Source organism: Primulina tabacum, chromosome 6 (genome assembly GCF_025594145.1).
Source record: "Primulina tabacum isolate GXHZ01 chromosome 6, ASM2559414v2, whole genome shotgun sequence".
Classification (NCBI taxonomy): domain Eukaryota; kingdom Viridiplantae; phylum Streptophyta; class Magnoliopsida; order Lamiales; family Gesneriaceae; genus Primulina; species Primulina tabacum.
Window position 1 is genome coordinate 3,208,135 of NC_134555.1, and position 20,664 is coordinate 3,228,798.

Sequence of the window (20,664 nt, forward strand, 5' to 3'; positions counted from 1 at the left end):
GTAAGTCGACTGCCCATGCTTTCTGATAACTTCTAAAACACGCCAAACCCATACTATTCTGACAGATAAGATAACCCATGCCGACACACTCGAGTGTTGCGATTCTCGAGGCAGTCCGGGTTTAGAGTACCCGGGAGCTGGTATGAGGGCCCGGGCTCTTGATTGCCCGGGAAGAGAAGAAATACCCGGCTGATGAGGAGAGTAACCGGTATACTGGCTCTGATCTGAGCTATCCAATTAATATTCCGGGTCGTCCATGACCCGGATCTTTATGGGGGTATAACCACCCATCCCTAAAATAATCGGGCTAGAGTTTTACTCGCTGTCCCAATCAGTCATATTCGGACTTCAGTAGAAAGATAATTCAAAATGTGTAAAAGCATCAGGGCTTTAAATATCCCAAAGATGGGATGCTATGTCGGGGGATGATACTTTCCGGGCTTAGAATAAGATGTTGGGGGCCTCATGTCTCCTAGACTTAAGATAAGATGTCGGTGTCTCATGTCTCCCGAACTTAAAATAAGATGTCAGGGCCTCATGTCTCCCAGACTTAAGATAAGATGCCGGAGCCTCATGTCTCTCAGACTTAAAATATTTTGTCGTTTAGTATTCTCAATTGACAGGGCTATTGTCATGATGACGTGCACCCTAGCATTAAATCCCGCCGAAAAACGTTTCGTATTCCAAGAATCCGATAAGTCTGACACATCGGTATCCGCACGCGTCCTTTCACATATCCGCACAACTTCCAAGATCAATCTCGACCATCCGATTCTTTCAGATCAACGGTGGATATTAGCTCTCTCCCTTACATATAGTAGCTCACCAGTTTTTCTAAAACCACTTTCAAATTCAAAATTTTGGCCAAACTCTTGCAAACTTTTCTCTCAACTCTCCGACGTGCAAGTTCCTCCAACTCCGGCGATCTTCCACCATCTTCTTCCTCAAAACTCGTAAGTTTTCCTCTTTTACATTTAACAATGTCGAACTCCACCTCTTCAACTTCTGGAGCGAATGCGTGAGGCTTTCCTAGCGATGAGTCCACCGCGCTCCGCTCTGATTCATCTCCTTCTCCTCCTCCCCGTCGTCTTCTTGTCCAAACCTCCAAAAAATCCAAAGCCCATCAAACCCAACCGTCCTATTCAAAACCCTCTTCCTCGGGCCTTTCCCAAACTCTGAAAAAGAACAAGGGTAAAGGCAAGGCCCGGACTTCGGACCCTCCTGCTACCGTGACTCCAGGAGTTCCTTGGTTCTCCTCAATGAGCAGCACTTTGTGCTCGGGGGCAGACAAGGTGCTTCGAACAATAGGCTCAATCCCTACTAACCTTTATATTCTACTACCCAGTCCTTCTGATAGGGCGGATAGCCCTCCTTCTGGTTACACCACCTTCTTTCGGGACCAAGTTAAAAATAGTCTCCGATTCCCCATTTCTTCCTTCTACATCGCGGTCGCCAAGTTCTTCGATGTACCCATCAACCAACTACACCCCAATTCTTTCCGGATCATAGCCTCGGCCTACGTCATTTTTAAAATGAACAATCTCGTCATCAACCCCATCATCCTTCACTACTTCTTTTCTTGCAGATTGGGAGATAATGTCTTCTCTCTGTCTGCCCAGCTAAATGTCCCGGTTCCTTGATGACATCTCTTCTTCTCATAAGGGATGGAAAGGACGATTTTTTTTCATTCAGCTCCCGGGTTCCCTCCCTTGTTTGACCGGGTTTCTCACTTCCCTTCCCCCACAACCTACCCTCCCCAAGGCCTATAAATTTGAGGACCTTTTCCTAATAAGTCAAACCCTGGTGGAGGGTCGTAAATACTCTTCCACCCTCATATCAAATGAAAACTTAATTGCCTATGGGCTGAGTCCACGGGTTGAAGATCCTTTGTACCGGGTAATTGACGAGATTGCTGGCTCGGACGCTCAACCCGGTAATTTCCCTCTTCTCTCATTTCTTCATACTCTTAGTTTGCATATTTGATTTTACATAACCATGTTATTCTCTTGTGTAGATAACTCCAAAATGCAAGAAGCATTTTCTAGGAAGCGGGCAGCTGAGAAAGCAGCCAAGGAGAAGAAAATGACAGCTCGTCGAGCAGTTGCCGAAGAAGAGAAAAGGCGGGCCAAGGAAGGATGCAGCCCGGAGGGAGGAGGCGGCCCGTCTAGAAGAGTCAACTCGGATGGAATCCCCACCAGAGCAACAGGCTTTTCGGGTGGAATCCCAGGACTCTGAATATCATATTCCTCTTCACCAGAGGAAGCGAAAGGCTGTCACAAGCCCGGAGATAATCTTGCTGGAGAGTAACCAAGAGGGAAATCAGGGCTCCTCCCGGTCAAATCAATCGACTACTCCTCCTCGCCAACAGCCTACCCAGGAGCCCCTTCAGACTGAGCAGTCCAGTCTCCAATTTGAAGCGCCTACCTGGGGCAATCTCTTTTTAGAGGGAGCCACTCCAACCGGACTAAAGCTTTTCAAACAAATGCTCATTCCTGCCAAGGAGGCACACTTGAAAAGCTCCCGGCCCACCCAAAAACTTTTTGAAGGCTGCAACCGAGTTTTTTCGTTAAGTTCTTTATTACTCATCACCTTTTTTTAAACTAACTCCTTATGAACAGAGCGTTCAACTGCTGATCTCGGCCTTTGAAGAGGTGGCTGCAGCGGTTTATGCAAAGAACCAACAGGCCCGGACTGCTCGAGAACTCCATGAACAGATTCGAGCAGAGCTTGCCCATGCTACTGCTGCCCATGAGCAAGAAGTATTCGACCTGCGTGCTGACCTGAAGAAAGCCAATCAGCAAGCGGATACTGCCAACCGACAACTGGCCCAGGCTAAAGAAAATCTGGAGAAGGCCCGAGTCGAGGAGAGAGGACCGAGAAAGATTAACCATGGGTATTTTTCTCATCATGTGCCCTTGAAGATTATCCGAGATCGGGAGGTCCAGGAGTGTAGTAGGAATTTGATGCCATCTCAGCAGTTCACTAAGCCTGAGAAGAATGGGTTCTATACTCTCCACAGGGTGGGTTATCATAATACTGAGGATTGTAAAACCTTGAAGTGAGATTATGACCCGTCCTCCGTCCAGGGACATAGTCAATCCAATAAGAGGCTGAGAGTGCCATCTTGGACTTCTCGGCAGCCAGGACCCAGCGCCAGGGGAGATGCAAGGAATGCTCCGAGAAGTGACCCTAGTAGGAGGAAAGAACAGGAGCCCGAGAGGAAGAAAGCTTCACCCCCTGCTGCGGGGTTAATAAAGATGATATAAGGAGGCTCCACTGATGGAAATTCCAACCGGGAAAGGTAATCAAGAAGTAGACGAGATTGTATGGAGGTGGAAGAGATGAGGATGAATGAAGCAGTAATCAGTTTTGGCCCTGAAGATTTAAAAGGTGTAAATCTGCCCCACAATGATGCCCTGATTATCCAAGCCCGGGTGGCCAATTATGATATTCTGAGAGTCTTCGTGGACTCGGGCAGTTTTGTTATTGTTATTTTTAAGGATGCCCTGGTGCAAATGGATTTGCAAGGATTTCAATTAGAAACCGTGGAGACTGCACTTTTTGGCTTCGTTGGCCATGTGGTTTATCCGAAAGGAGAGATTGTCCTGCCATTGACTTTGAGTTCCCGGGATCTTAAGAAGACAGTGATGACCACTTTCACTGTGGTTGATTCCCCATGATCATATAACATCATTTTGGGGCGGCCTACCATGAATGAGCTAAGGGTCGTAGCATCCACTTACCACCAAAGATTAAGTTTTCCGTGGGAAGCCGGGTAGGTGAGGTCCGGGGAGTTCAACCTTCTTCCCGGAAATGTTATGTGGAGGCAGTCCAGCGGGGAGATCAACCTTCTTCCCGGAAATGTTATGTGGAGGCAGTCCGGGGAGATCAACCTTCTTCCCGGAAATGTTATGTGGAGGCAGTCCGGGTGGACCATAGTAAAGCCAGGAAGGAAAGGAAGAAAGCGAGAACTGATGAGATAGGAGGGAGAGTAGTCGAGAAGAGGGAAGTGCATTTTGTAGCTGAGGAGAAGCAGGATATTGTAGAGATCGGACCAGGCCAGCAGATCCGGGTGGCTCGGGACCTCAATGCATCCACCCGGGTCAGTTTGATTAATTGTTTAAAAACTAATATTCATGTTTTGCCTGGTCCCAGGAGGAATTGACAGGGATCTCACCCCTGATATCCGAGCATCAATTATATATTCTCCCGAGATCTCACCCGGTGAAGCAAAAGAAGAGGAATTTTGGTCTTGAAAAGGACAAAGTTATTGATGAACATGTGAGAGATCTGCTGAAAGCCGGCCACATTCGGGAAATTCAATTTCTTACCTGGCTCTCGAATGTGGTGTTGGTGCCAAAGTCCACCGGAAAGTGGAGAATGTGTGTGGATTTTCGGGACCTCAATAAAGCTTGCCCCAAAGATCATTATCCCTTGTCCCGGATTACATCATTGAGGTGATACTCCCATAAGGATCCGGGTCATGGACGACCCGGAGTATTAATTGGATAGCCCAGATCAGAGCCAGTATACCGGCAACTCTCCTCATCAGCCGGGCGTTTCTTCTCTTCCCGGTCAATCAAGAGCCCGGGCCCTTATACAAGCTCCCGAGTACTCTATACCCGGGCTGCCTCGAGAATCACACCATACTCGAGTGTATCGGCAAGGGTTATCTTATATGTCAGAACAGTATGGGTTTGACGTGTTTTAGAAGTTATCAGAAAGCATGGGCAGCCGATTTACTATACTTGGCAGGTGGACACTGAAAACAAAGTAATGATGGGATTTACTACTATAAATAGTAAGTATACTTCTCATTTATAGATTCTGAAATCTTCAACTCTCAAGCACACATATATTCTCACATATATTGCTTGTGTTTTTTATCTTCAACCTGCTGACTTTAGAATCGGAGTGGCTGCGTCGGACACTCCTCTGGCACTCATTCACAAGTTCCTTTCATATTTGCAGGTATTATTGAAGTCATTATCCTTACTCAAATTTCATAAACACTAAACTATCATCACTATCCGGTAGATTGTCCATGTATCTCACACCCGATTTACCCGGATTATATCAAGCGTGTTAGAAAATCAGTATGGAAATATTATTTATTTAAATTTATTCATTTATATTCATTAAAAACTATGAAATTTTATTACCATCCTATATATGTACTATCTATAATACATTATTATATTTAAGATCTTTAGGTATCGTTGTTTGTTTTAATGATTATATGTATTAATAAAGTGTTAAAATTTCAATGCAAGTCACATGTAACTTAATAGATGGAGTTTTTGTTTCTTAAACATCAAGTTATAGATTCAATTCCTACTTTGATTTTTTTAAAATCTTTTTTTCTATTTTTTAATTCATATATCAAAATTACAATGTAGTTTTTCATTATTTCTCATAATTATATTTTTATCATCATTTAAATATAAATCAAATGAATTATGAAAAATATTATACAAGCACGCAACGCATACGTCGGTACACTAATATTGTATTGAGTGTCCTATATCTATACTATCTATAATATATATTATTATGTTTAAGATCTTTAGAATAACTAAGTTTAAGTGTCATGTTTGTTTTAATGATTATATATATTAATAAAGTTTTAAAATTTAATGCAAGTCACATGTAACTTAGCGGATAGAGTCTTTGTTTTTTAAACATCAAGTTGTAGATTCAATTCCTACTTTGATCTTCTTTTTGGTAAAAACTTGTGTGAGACGGTCTCACGAGTCGAATTTGTGAGACAGATCTCTTATTTGGGTCATCCAAGTATTACTTTTTATGCTAAGAGTATTACTTTTTTTTTGTGAATATGGGTAGGGTTGACCTGTCTCACAGATTAAGATCCGTGAGACGGTCTCACATGAGACCCACTCTTTTTTTATCTTTCCATTTTCTATTTTTTTAATTAATATATCAAAATTACAATGTAGTCTCTCATTATTTCTTATAATTATATTTTGATCATCATTTAAATATAAATCAAATAAATTATAAAAAATATTATACAAATACGCAATATGTGCATCGATATATTAATATGGTATTGAGTGGCTGCGGCAAATAATTACCTACACGATATTCTTCTTCTCTGATTAACTAGCATTATGAGTTTGTCAATTGTCTGGCACACGAGGCTGGCACACAGTCGCCTCGTCATCTTTGTTCAATTTACATCATTGTATTTTAGGGGTTAAAATAATTGGTTTAGGTCTTTTGTTCAACGGCCGTATATTTTGAGTTTAATTAATCCAAAATAATTTGATACTCACACAATTGATATCAATATATGAAACATATGTAAACACTAAGTTAATGTTTTATTCGTGTAATGAAATGATGCAGAATATATGATATACAAAATGATAAATTAATATATATGAATAACATTAATCTTCTATAAGTCTAAATATTTGTAGAATTTGATCAACCTATGATGAAACAAACGTACGATGAAACATCTTAAGTATGCATATATATGTAATTGGTTGGAGATGGGTATATTTACTTTGCAGTTAGTCGTGGGATGTATGCACTCTATCTGGCCGTTACATCAGCCAATATGAATCAAGTATTACACAGTATAATATGAAGATTTAATAGGTTTTTCCCCTCGCATGAAACATCGGAAACATCATACATCAAAAACCATTACTTGATTAGTATATTTTCATCTAACTCACTCCCTTTCATCAAATTCTTTAATGTATTCAAACACACGATTGTTTCTGCTATTATCAGATTAATTCATGAATTTTCAGACATGCTTAAAAATGGTTAAAGAGTTTCCTAAATTATCGGTTTTGTAATGTCAATGTTGTACCAAGACCGGCTTAATGTCTCCGGTTCCGTTCCAAACACAAAATATCTTCAGTGGCACTCGATGTAGCCTGATATTTTCTTCTTTCTCTGGTTTAAAGATAAAAACCAGAGTAAATAATTGAAGTCGTCGAAGTATTCAAGTTAAAACATGCATGCTAGACTTCTAAATTCAGGTTACGAGGGTCTCTCATACCCATAATTTTCAGCGTCTAGCGTGTATGAAGAAAGATTGGTCGAACGGCATCCTTGAAATTTTCATAGAAACATTGTTCGGAGAACCTTAAAGCTCGTTTTCTTGCAGCTGCAGCCATCTCGAGCCGTTCAGATTCAGGCATTCTTAAGATTTGAAGGATTGCGTCTGCATATTCTTGCACGTCTTGGGCAAGATATCCAGTTTGTTTTCCACCTTCAGGTAACACAATGTCCATCAGTAGGGCCGGCGGAATTATGAGCTGAGAAAGATTATTACCTTTTAATTGATTACCACGCATAAAATTTGGAATGATGCAGTGACATGGAAATAACGGAAACAAACCAATTGGTATGGCACCAGAAGCCATGTATTCCACCACACAGATGCCAAAATGCTCGTCTATCATGGAATGAATTCCCGCAAATGCGCCACCCAAAAGACGCACCAACTCACTGAACCATGAAAATGAAAGAAAAAAAGGGAAAATGAGTGAATGTAAAGTGTATGGGTTACCTAATTTGGACTGGACGCTAACAATTTAACAAGTTAGACACATAAAAATGTAGACAAAATGGATGGAAGGATCAGTGTGAAAATGATTGGCTGAGGCTATAACAGGAGGCTGCAAAAAGGGAACAAATATGGTGGTAATATTGGACGATTCCAGGTTTAACGATGCAACTAGGTAAATGTTTCACCAGCAATTCATTTTATACCGTGTCCAACCACTAACACTCTGACAGGTATGGTAATTTAAAGGATGAAAGTGTCCGTTTGGGCAGATAAATAAATACACGGCTATGATAATTTGAAGGATGACAGTGTCCATTTAGACAGAAATATATACAGATGAAAAATAGGAACAATATCTAGTTGTACGATAAGTCAGAGTGATAAATAAATCTGCAATGCAAGATTCTCTAGTTATATGAAAAACTAGAGAGTGATTCATAAATATGCGATGCAAGATGATTGATTTTCATATTAGCATTTACTGGATCTTTTCCTCACACATGGTCAGTAGAATCTCACAAAAGATAGGCTATCTGTTCATGGCATCAAAATACACAGAGAAATGGCACAAACCTGTAAGTCACATTTTTGTGGAACTCCACATCACTTTCCACCTTTAGCTCCCTAGCTCGGTCTTTCAAGTGTTGCAACCTTCTCTCATCTGCTTCATTTCTGCAACTACCCACGAATTGCAACTTAGGTGAAGGCAAATCTGCATCCAAATTTTTTAAGACAATTGCAAATGCCTCGAGTTGAAGGGGATGGGCCTGAAAGAAAAATATTAACATCAATTTCAGTTTTGCCAAAATCCCCAAGCGAAAAAAAATTATAGATAAATCATGGGTACCTTGAGCTCATAAAATGCCCACCTTCTCTGGACGAAATTGAGACACGGAAATAATCTTCGGTGGACTCATCGTTCTTTCCAATGGCAGCACCTGTTTGCAAGACATAGATCGACACACTATCGACAAAAAGCATCAAGCCCGTGCAGAATCAAAAGATGCCCGACCTTTGCATCACATTTTCCTTCTTTAATCCTCCATGCCACAAGACATGGACTTGGTATGAGCTAATGCACATAAATCAACATACATCCAATTTTCTGTCATAACCTCTCTTAACCCTCCCATTCTTTTCGAAAAATGAATGTCAACCCATACTCGACAGCAAAAGCCTTTTCAAATTACTAGTTTCTTTTAGATTTAATCTGGTTGTTCTCAAAAACTAGTTCCAGTTGGTATGGGAAGACAAAAGTTGATACATAAACTGAAACACCACTCAAATAAGTAAAACTCGTGATATTAAAGAAAAATCACAATACACAAACCTGAAGACTAGAAGTATCACATGGAGGATAAACCCTCTTAACACGATCTAATATCCCCCAAAGCTCCCGAATATGAGACCCCGTCCATGAAGAATTGACCATTGAAAGGTGTGTACAGGAGCCTACTATTCCATACATCCAACTGAATACTATATAATATATCACTTTGCAATGTGATAGGAAGATGCTGCCATGAAGAAAGTTCAGTTAGATACATGAGCAGCCAGCAACTAGAGTAAACCCGATAAGTTTATCAACTGTACGTAAGCTTGCTACATCAGATAGGAGAATGCGGTGTGAATCTCTTTTGTTAGATATTTGATTGAATTTGATCCAATTTTCAAATCTTCTTAGCTTTCATAACAGGAAAATCAGGAGATGGATCTTGAATGTGATGCAAAAACACCTCATATCTTTTCTACTAATGATATCAATTTGGTTACAGGCATTTGTCTTAAATAAGGCATTCACATTTAAGGAACAATGTTTGACCACTATATCCGCAATTATCACTGTTATGAGCATTCTGTAGTTATTAAGCTATTCATCCCAACCTTTCCAATTCTCGACGACAGGGAGTCAACTGATAGTTAAATAAAGCATTAAATTAAGAACTATACCTCTTAGCAATTACATTGTCGTTGTTATACATAGAACTCCGTGTATGAACCCTTGATAGCATGTCGAGACTAATTGTAGGGTAATGTGTGTAGCAGATCACCTTGCATCCAAACATTCGTGCAACAGGATAAGTAAAAGCATATCCACTGGTATCAAAATAATATAAAGGAGTAAAGTTGCACAAAGCTTCCCATGACAGGTATACTGAACCAATGCTCTGGCCTATCATAGTGAATCGGGGATATGTAGTTTCGTCAACCCATTTCCTCTTATAAAGATGCACTACCTGTCGATACAATGCATGCATATAAACATAGCTCTAGCAAAAACTTGTAAATCAAGTGAAGAAAAATAAACTGCACATAAAATACTCTCCACAAAAACTACGTATCAGAGCTGCAAAATCTAAATTGCATATCTTACTCCACATGTCAAAATGAAGCACCAACAAACAGTGGAAATTCGTGAAATGTTGAAAGTTGTTTTCCGCATGGAAATCCACAAACGCGATGAAAAGCAAGTAATTTTATAAAAACCAGTTGAATTCAAACAGTGTGCCGATCACTGGACTTGGACTTTTTCAGCAAACCACATTCGGGAATACATCATCATAACACATCTAATATTAGAATGTAAACTATATCGCTAGAAGATTGCTCTTGCACTTTCAACTCGCCAATTTGATGCAGGAGTCGTTTTTCACATTTATTCTACCAATTCTTGGATACATAGCCCGAAGCAAAAACCAAGTAGCGCACAGAAGACCGCCTATATCTTAAAATTTCCCTAAGAGTGGATGTAAACATGGGCAACGTCAAATGATGCAGGAAAAAACCTGAAGGTACCTTTGGAGGGTTAATCAATTTGACGCCAAACCGATCGATGGATCGTCTATAGAGTGATTGAGGGGACGCTTCGTGATCCCCTGTATATATGATGCAATCAAGATCTGGCGACTCCTCTTGGATGGCTTTTACTGCGCACCAAAGGACTCTCTCCCCACCGCCGCCGTCGTTGGTGTAAGGGTGGAAGATTCCCACCGCCTTTCTCCTGTTTCTCCGGCATGAAATTACGGCGGAGGCAATTCTGATAATTAACGCTGATATTAGAGCAGCTAGGAGCGAAACCGATTGGAGAAGCCAGGGAGACATTTGAGCTAGAAGAATTTTAGAGTACAGAGGTGTGGCTGTTAGTACTATTTGTATGTGTGTGCACAAAAATTAGTAATTGTGGCGGTGTTACGTGGAAGTACGATTTGTGTAAAAAATATCTAAGTTCTAGAAAAATAATCGTTGTCAATTTTTCTGTGAAATTTTCTCTTTTGTTTCATCGACCACAACGAGGTATTTTATTTTTTAATTTCGGTCAACTATTTTTTTAAGAAAATAATATCGTTAAGTATATTTCAAATACACTTGATGATGTCATTTTCTTTAAAAAATAGTTGACCGAAGTTATTTAACTAATTTCTCATGGGCAAAAACTTGTATGAGACGGTCTCACGAGTCGTATTTTGTGAGACAGATCTCTTATTCGTGTCATCCATGAAAAAGTATTACTTTTTATGCTAAAAGTATTACTTTTTATTGTTAATATGGATAGAGTTGATCCGTCTCACAAATTAAGATCCGTGAGAGCTCGTGACTCTTTCTCTTTACCACAATCCGCTCCTGATCTATTTCCAATTATTCCTGATGAGATTTTGTCAATCGATATATATATTGGACTAGGCAGATTTAACTTGGGCCCAAATATTTTAAACTAAACAATATGATACATATAAATAGATATATAATATTTACTCATATATCTTTTTTTTTCAGGTTACTCAGATATCTAGATCTATACTATATTCATACGATTTGACGTGGATGATAAAATATTGATTGTGTGTTACATTATGAGAAGTCTAGATCTAAGGTATATTATGTTAAATATGGTTATTAATTGGCAATGACGATTGATGAGGAATGTAGCCACATGAATTGAGGCAGTGATAAGCTTGAATCTTATAGAGATTTTAAGAATTTTATTTATCATATTGGTGTTTATCTGAAATCGTTATCTCTTATCTTGTGTTTATTTGAATTAATTTTATAACATTTGTATATTTGAACAAAAAATGAAAAAAACATAATTTTGAAAATAAGGTGATTTTACAATTATTTCAAGGACAACAACATATTACAAATAAGGAAATAAGAGCATAAAAAAATTTATTTTACTTCATCATAAAACACAATGGGAGCAAATATAAGAGAGGAAAAATTTTGAAAATTATGGACTCATTCACGTGAGAATCTACCGTTTATTAAAATAGGTTTTGTGGCAAATTTCTTAGGGCTTCACGTGGATAGTTTTTGTCTTTTTAAAATTTTGGCTCATTAAAGAGGATAAAAGCTGTAGAAGATATCACATAACAAAATGGGAGAGATAACGTACGACAGAGAAGTGAACAGATAACAACAGCAGAAGACAGAAGAAGACTTTGAAGGAAGACAACAACTTTCTCTTGGGATTTGGAAGAAGAAGAAAGTTGCTAGAGTTTAAAAGATACGAGGAAGACAACTTCAAACGAAGAATCACACCAACTACGCTTAGATTTTCTTATTCGTTCTTATATTTATTTTTATGAATTCAAACATTGTGTTATTGCTTTATTTTGATTTTATGGAATAAATTTATTTAGATTAAGACCACGATAAGACAAAACAATATTTTGTTTGATAGTTGATTTAATTTCAATATATTATTTTTCTTGATTTTAATTATTGATTGATGTTGACTTAATATTTATTGTTAATAGTCTGATCAACTATTTACATGTATGTTGATTAACCATGAATCGGAAGATGACTGATTAAATATAGCAACAAATACATTAGCAACGCATGGTTAAACTTACTGGAAATAATATTCGATTTCAGCATACAAATTTAGGTGAAAACTGAAATTCATAAAGATGTAATGCATTTTGATATAATTAAATTCAATCAAGATAACTGGAGTGTTATATTTAAATATATTTATTAACTCGAGGAATCGTTTAATAAATAAATTGAGAATTTCACCTTGATTGTCAATAATTTAATAATTAATTGAATTTTAACACGTGTTAACACAGTAGAGTTTGATATTGTTGTGTGTCTTAGTTTTTATTTGAAGTTGAATCTCTACTTGATCATTAAATCCGTCATTTTTTATTGCAATTATTTTATTTAATAGTTTAGATTGATAATTCATATATCATCATTTTATTTATTTTGTCTAGCCCAAGTTAAGTGATAAAAAAAATATAATACTTAAATATTAGTCTCTATTGGATCGATACCATTTAATATAAATTGACTTAATCCGCTTGCTAGATTCGTTCATAACCGAAATCGTCGGTCAAACTGCAAGAATCAATGTTAAAATAAATTATGGAACTTTCATATTCCTAGTAAAGTCAAATGTGAAAATTCACGTTTGGCGAGCGATTTTTTATGTTCTCCCTACTTGTTTGTCTCTCATTTTGCATCATATTCCAGTAGATAGTAGATTCCCAAGATGTGGTCAAGGTCCCGAAGATAGCTCTCATGATTTTATGGCCATTCAAAATAGTTAAAAGAGGATTGGAAATAAATCACTTTGGCCGATTCTAGTTCGATCCATCGGACATCATATTTCAGATTTGTTTTGTTGGGTTTAATTGGGTTGTCGAGCAAGACCATAAGGACAATCTCAATTTATTTGTGATGGTCTCCTTTAGTGTTTGGCTTTCCCGGTAACACATTCGTGTTTGACGATCAACAAACCAAGGAAAAGAAGATTTTGCAAGGAGCAAACTGTTGGAAAATTATACCGAAGCAATGCCGATCACGATGATAATAGTACCCAAAAATGCGGAATAAAATAATCAACAAGAACACAAAGATTTACGTGGTTCACCCAAAATAGGCTACGTCCACGGAGCACTGCAACTTTTATAACTGAAAGAAATATTACAACAAGTGTATACACCAATACACTCAATATTTATCACTCCCAAACCCGAATATGCCGAGAAAATAATTTCTCTAACCACACAAGAGAATTCCTGCACTCAAGAAAAAAATACAATCTTTTTTTTTCTATGCACTCTCTTTTTATCAAAAGCTGAAAAACTTTTGATTTTGGGATACAATAACTGAAAGAATTGAGCTCTATTTATAACTAATTCTCTCGTTCAGTTTTGTAAAGTTTTCGATATGTGATATGTTTTTTTTATTATTTTATTTAATGTGTACCTCACCCCATTAAATAAAATCCCACCTAACAATTCTCCCACTTGAAAATTTGATTCAATCATGTCTTCACAGCATCAGTGCAGCAGCTCATACCTTCTTTGTCAGTCCAGAAGACCAACTGAAGTCAAACACAACTTCAGTTTTTCAATGATAACAGCCTTCGTGAGCATATCAGCTGGATTCTTGCTTCCAGGAATCTTCTCAATCTTCAAGACTCCATTCACTCGATCTCTAAGGATAATAATTCCAAGGATTTGTTTTGCAGCACCCAAATCCTTCAAAGCAAATTCCTTTGATAACTCTTTCTCGAGTTTATCAATCTCCTCCATACAAGCTCCTGCTATCAACATATCATCTACATATATCAGTAGTATGATATAATAACCATCAAACTTCACATAACAACAATGATCAGCCTAATACCTCAGAAAACCATCATTATTCATTACACCATCAAACTTCTTGTACCACTGTCTTGGAGCTTGTTCGAGACCATACAAGCTCTTCTGAAGTTTGCACACCATTTTCTCTTTCCCTCGTACATCAAATCCATGTGATTGATTGATTTTTTCATCTAGCTTACCATGAAGAAACGTCGTCTTTACATCTAACTGTTCCAGATGTAAATCTTCTTTTACCATCCAAGTACAGTCCTGATAGTAGTTAACTTTACCACCAGAGAGAAAATATCAATGTAACCGATGACTTCCTTTTCACCTTTTACAAAAAGTATTTTTTTGTACCGCTTGCTACCGTCATGTTCTAACCGGCACTCCCACTTGCTATGTAAAACCTTTTTACCTTCAGGAAGTTATGACAACTCCCACATGTGATTGGATGACAGTGAATCCGTCACATCTTCCATGGCTAATTCCCACTGTTTAAAGGTCTCATAAACATCTGATTTATTTTTCACAAAATAAACCCAAAATTTCCTGCTCGAATCGTCAACAGTAGTGCCATAATATCTTGAGTGATCTCCAAGTTATGTCACAAGAGATGGTCCCCATACATCAGTATGTACCAGCTCCAAATCCGCAGATTTCGGTTCTCTAACCTCTTTTGAAAAGCTCACATTTTTTGCTTTCCAAAAAATACAGCTTCACACAGCTTGTGTTCAACGATCTTTAACTCCGGTAGCTTCTCGTTTGAAACAAGCATTTTCATTCACTTCTCACTCGTATCTCCAAGCCTACTATGCCATAGACTTGAATTAGCTCCAGCATCCACATCCACTAATTTATTTCTCAAATTGGAAATTATATAAAGTGTTCCAGTTTTCTTTCCTCGAGCAATAATCATGGCTTCCTTTTTCACTTTCCAAGAACCATCACCAAAGGTCACCTTATGACCTTCGTCGTCTAAGCTGTCCCACTGAAATCAGATTGTGTGTCAACTTTGGTGTATGCCTTACTTTGTTGATTTTCCAGAAAGATCCATTTGTCATCTTCATTCGGATATCACCCATACCAATTATTTCCAAAGATTTTCCATCAGCCAGGAAAACATTTCCGTAATCTCCCGCAATGTAATTATCGAATACATCACGATTACCAGTGGTATGAAACGAAGCTCCCGAATCCATAACCCAAGAATCAACAGGGCTTTCCATGGATAATAGCAGAGCATCATGTACTTCCTCAGTGACATCATTGGCATTATTCTTCGTTGATCTGCAGTTCTTTTTCAAGTGACCAGTTTCACCACAGCTCCATCACTTCAAATTCTTTTCAAAGTTGCTTTTATCTTTTCCATTTCTTGACTTGGACCTACCGCGCCATATGTTAGAACTCTTTTCACCACTCCTACCCCTTCCTCTGTTCTCGAGATTTAGAGCAGATCTCAATTATGTTCCTTCACCCAAATCCATCATGCGAACTTCTTCACCAAGAATTTGATTATGACATTATTGAATTGTAGCTTTCTTTTTCCAACAGAGTTGCTAACCGCCGACCGCATTGGTTCCCAATTGTCTGGTAAAGACGTCAAAAGAATAAGTGCCCGAATCTCATCATCAAATTTAATTTCAACCGATGTTAGCTGTGAAACAATCATGTTGAATTCATTGATGTGTTTAGCCACCGATGCATCTTCTCTCATCTTCAAGTTAAATAACTTCTTCATGAGATGTACTTTATTATTTGCCGATAGCTTTTCGTACATGTCCGACAAATTGGATATCATCTCTTCCGTTGTTTTTGCTTCCGCCACGTTATGTGCCACGTTCTTCGTTAGGGTCAATCGTATTACACCTAACACTTGTCGGTCAAGAAGCTTTCAGTCATCATCCTCCATCTTTTCCGGCTTCTTTTCAGACAGAGGTTGATGCAACTTCTTGCTATACAAATAATCAATAATTTGTAGTCGCTAGAACGTAAAATCTGTAAAGTCGAACTTGTTGATACCAGGTCCTGATCCATCATCTCCGGCCATCACTTCTCTAGCGTTAGCAAAAAATCTAAAAAATCTTTTCTGATGTGGAATATCAGACAAAGCTGCAACCACATAGCATACTCATAATTCTTAAGAATTTTCACAACAAGGCTCTGATACCAGTTGTTGGGAAATTATACCGAAGCGATGCCGATCACGAAGATAATATTACCCAAAAATGTGGAATAAAATAATCAACAAGAACACAAAGATTTACGTGGTTCACCCATAATAGGCTACGTCCACGGAGCACTGCAACTTTTATAATTGAAAGAAATATTACAACAAGTGTATATACTAATACACTCAATATTTCTCACTCCCAAATCCGAGTATACCGAGAAAGTAATTTCTCTAACTCATACAAGAGAATTTCTGCACTCAAGAAAAAAAATACACTCTTTTTTTCTATACACTCTCTTTTTATCAAAGCTGAAAAGCTTTTGATTCTGGGATACAATAACTGAAGGAATTGAGCTATATTTATAAATAATTCTCTCGTTCAGTTTTGTAAAGTTTTCGATGTGGGATATGTTTTTTTTATTATTTTATTTAATGTGAACCCCACCCCATTAAATAAAATCCCACCTAACACAAACATTATTTGGGGGCATTTTTTTCGTTTGCCTTGTCTAATAAGACGATTTGAACAAGTAGGCAGAATATGGGGAGATGAGTATCACTGCTATAAGGGTTGATTAAACTCAACGATGATGCCGTTGTCCAAACCATTTTATTTCATTTGGAGTGGGTGTTTGAGTTGTATACTGTTTTCTCGTACTTAAGTCGCAACGAAAGTTTAAAAATTGTGTTTTGACAAAAACTCCATTGGGCATCATTGATTTAAATAATACATAGGGTGTTTACATTTGATTTACCTATTGTGTTTAAGAATATTAGACACTAAACTAGTCCGAGAATAGTGGAGTTGCTCCTTCTTGTAAATCCCTACGAATGATCTACTGGAATCAATTACCTTATTCAATATCCAGAATCAGGTCGACGATAAGAAACTGAACCCCTAGTATAGTCCGCACTAGAAATTTAAACGAAATTTGCATCGAGAGTCGATCGTCGGAATTCTTAAAATCCGACAGTGTCATGGAGGTGCTGTACAGGAGGGTGGTCGGCCAATTGTGAGAGGAGAGAGAAAGAAATTTCGTGGACAAAAATTTGTGTATAAAAGTTATGTGTGTGATTTAACTATTGATTACAAATATATTAAAAGTCTCTTCCTGATCTAATCAGGTTTGTCTTTTTATCAGAATACTTTTTTATTATTCAAATACTCTTATGTATATATTTTCTACTCTTGAAAATACCATACGTAATTAAATTATTATTATAAACTTTTAATAATACTATATATATATACACACACACATACCTATATATTTATGTTTTAAATTAAATTTTTTTATTTAATTACTTAATTAATTAAATTAATATATTATTGACTCTTCTAGAATATTTCATGAAGATTTTGTAATTAATAGTCATTAATACTAATTTATCATTTAATTAATATATTATGATTTTACTAAATAAATAATTGTGAACTCGTTATAACTCTGATCGATGATCAGACGACGTCGAAGGTAAAAATTTCGTTCATATAATGAATACGAAAATCTCGAATGACAACATTTTCCACTGATCCATTTTTGACAGTTGTCAGTTTTGTAAACGTTTTCACTAAAACAGGCAGTTTGCTCTCCTTACTTAATTAACAGTTAAACTAAATTCCACAACTTCCATTACATAAAATCAACTTATAAACTCTTTTATGAACAATATGTTTGATCTTTATCAAATTACAGTCGCCAAATTCAAATCTTTTGAACTTGACTAACTCAACGTGAACACGTAATTCAATACTTGTGTGACTTTCAAAGGTTCATGGATAAATCTAGTAGTGAGTTCACAACTTCATATGATTCAAAACAACATTTATTCTTATTCGGACTTATCCTAATTAACATCATTCTTTTCATCAACCACTTGATCAAGAACGTCAGAACTCGAGTCTGATTGCACCCATAAGATCACAGTAAGAGCGTCTCGTTATATCGCCTCATGATTCCCTAGGTATTACCAGTAGTGTCTGAAAGAACATTAAATTATAATTAGCGTACACTACAGCTCCTTGAACTCATATATCACGATCGAATCTGTAACCATTGGTATATCGAGAGTTGTAAATGAATTCGATAACGATGTGATGTATTTGAGTAATAATGATGACATGGTAAGTACAACTGAGAAAACTCATTTCCAAAATGCATATGTCATACATTGGCTAGAGATTCCTTGCACTATTAACTCATCAGGTCACATAGGATATCTTCACTCGTGGGTGAGCGATGAATCCCCGACTATAATGCATTGACTCCTACGTATTTCGAAATCACACCCAACCATGCCACCCGATGACCTTCAGTGGAGTCAGTAAACTGATCAAAGTGCGTGCTGATACGTAAAGCCTAGTTATCCTGGATCAAATGACTAATGATGTGCAACCATAACCACATACTTTTTCATTCGATAAGTGATAATCACTTGAAAATTCTGATAGAAGGTTGTTCAGTGCATCATCAAATGACAACTCATTTGTACGAATGAACATCTCAATGCCCTTATCAGTAAACACGACGTTTACATCACATGTGTTAGTATCAAGCTCAATGGACTTTTATACTTCCTAATTAGTTTCACGGTCTTACAATGCAAGATAGACCTCATAGTACCTATTTTATATTCAAGTACTTTATCTATGCAGCTTGCATGAGTATACAAATAAAGTAAATGCCATAATTGGATAAAACCGTAAAATATCATTAAAATAAATATTGTTTTTACACAAGAGTCAATAAAGTTCAAGCCACAAATTAGTTCGCTAAACACATACTCTAACAGTTTACATTCATAGATGAACATGTAGTTATTTATGCCAAAATTGCTTGTATCTAGGGTAAATTTTCTCCGTACTTGGCATAAATATATGTTGTTACGACAAATGTAGGTGTGACATGAAACTTGCGCGCGCAAAGATGGATAATTGATATTGATCCAATCACGATTGTTACTGCCATTTACAAGGACTCCCCTTTTGCTCTTTAAGGTACCACTGGTAGGAGAAATTCTCTTAGCTATTGAGCAATGACGCATGGATAAATTTCAACATTGCTATCGTGACGCCAATCTTGTGGCACATGCGTGTCCAAAATAAGGACTTTGTAAGGGCACTAATGTTTCGTTTGAGAACTTTCTTCCAATGTTATAAAACATAATATGTGAAGTTAATGAAGTGTTGAATTTTTAAAAAGTATTAATTTATTTATTGTTTTTTTTTTAAAAAAATCAGGTAATATCCCACTTAAACCCAAAATAATCAATCAGACACCAAATCTTACGGGGTCAACAATGATTTTGAAATAATTTGTTCATCCAAATACAAATTTGAAACAATTTGATGACAAAATATAATTTGATAGAAGATTAACATTTCTCGAAAGACCATATATTGATGCTTTACTTTGCTATGTAATTAATTACGTATATCAAATACGGAGATAATCTGAAAAATGATTTGGACTATATATGCTTTTTGAATTGTGATTTTTTCATGTTGTTTGCTAATAATATAACTATCAGGGCTATTGTGAGATTGTCTCACGGTCTATATAAATGAAGTAAACTCGTATTTACAATGAAAAATACTATTTTTTGATATAAAAAAATAATATCCTTCGTGACTGTGAGTTGAATATCTGTTTCACACATGAAAATAAGATTTAGTGTGTAATATAATATATTTAGTTTATGCTAAAAACAATTTATTTTTAGTTCTTAAAAAATAAAAGAAAAGAAGCTTGGCGCGCCAATCAAACCAAATCACCATCCATCGAACTAAAACGTCTCGCTAGGGTTTTGTGCCAGAAAATAAAATAAAAAGGGCGGGAGATATTCTCAGACCCCCAAATCTCACCGTTACTCACTCATCGACTCAGGAGATGACCGGCAGCGGCGCCGCCGGCACCCGAGAACTGACAATTATCAGAGAATTCAACCCCTATGGTTTATCAGCCGAAGCATCAGATAGCTGCAAACCTTCCGACGACGATCACCATTACTACCTCTTCGATCCTCAAGCTACCAAACAATTAGACGATGCCGAAGAGCTCGAAAAGGCTTCTGCACTTACCAATGATGGAAGCGATCACGAAATTTTTATCAGAGGAAATAGGTGGATCTTCAATTTCTTAATTTTTATTCTTTTTTGAAGTCCCGGATTTGATTTTTATTCTTGTTTATTGGTCATTTTTTAGGACGAATTCTTATTCAAAATGAGAACTTTAAATTTCATGGTGCTTATTGTCTTGTTTAATGGTCCACATTGGTTCCACGAGTAAACTGGCATTTAAGCTTGAGGGACAATCAAGAAACTTGTTTGTTGGTTA

At 37.1% G+C, this 20,664-nt stretch overlaps 3 protein-coding genes across 3 annotated transcripts in view; 2 read left to right on the forward strand and 1 right to left on the reverse strand.

Annotated features, from left to right (window-relative positions):
* The first annotated feature begins 3,326 nt into the window (after positions 1–3,326).
* Positions 3,327–4,461, forward strand: LOC142548372 (uncharacterized). The gene is made up of 3 exons (XM_075656667.1): positions 3,327–3,665; positions 3,752–4,042; positions 4,156–4,461. The coding sequence occupies exons 1-3, from the start codon at positions 3,327–3,329 to the stop codon at positions 4,459–4,461; spliced, it is 936 nt and encodes a 311-aa protein (XP_075512782.1).
* Positions 4,462–6,675: 2,214 nt separating this feature from the next.
* On the reverse strand, positions 6,676–10,709 carry LOC142548756 (GDP-Man:Man(3)GlcNAc(2)-PP-Dol alpha-1,2-mannosyltransferase-like). Its single transcript, XM_075657267.1, is given in 8 exon segments — positions 6,676–7,274; positions 7,276–7,298; positions 7,382–7,491; positions 8,126–8,319; positions 8,422–8,490; positions 8,883–9,069; positions 9,503–9,789; positions 10,349–10,709. Coding segments are annotated over 8 exon segments (1,395 nt in total). The 5' UTR covers positions 10,655–10,709; the 3' UTR covers positions 6,676–7,055.
* A 9,395-nt stretch (positions 10,710–20,104) lies between these two features.
* Positions 20,105–20,664, forward strand: part of LOC142548757 (anaphase-promoting complex subunit 1) — a 34,894-nt gene continuing 34,334 nt past the window's right edge. Inside the window, exon 1 of the mRNA XM_075657268.1 lies at positions 20,105–20,450. Coding sequence (XP_075513383.1) covers positions 20,218–20,450 — 233 coding nt within the window. The 5' untranslated portion in view covers positions 20,105–20,217. The remainder of the gene's footprint in view (positions 20,451–20,664) is intronic.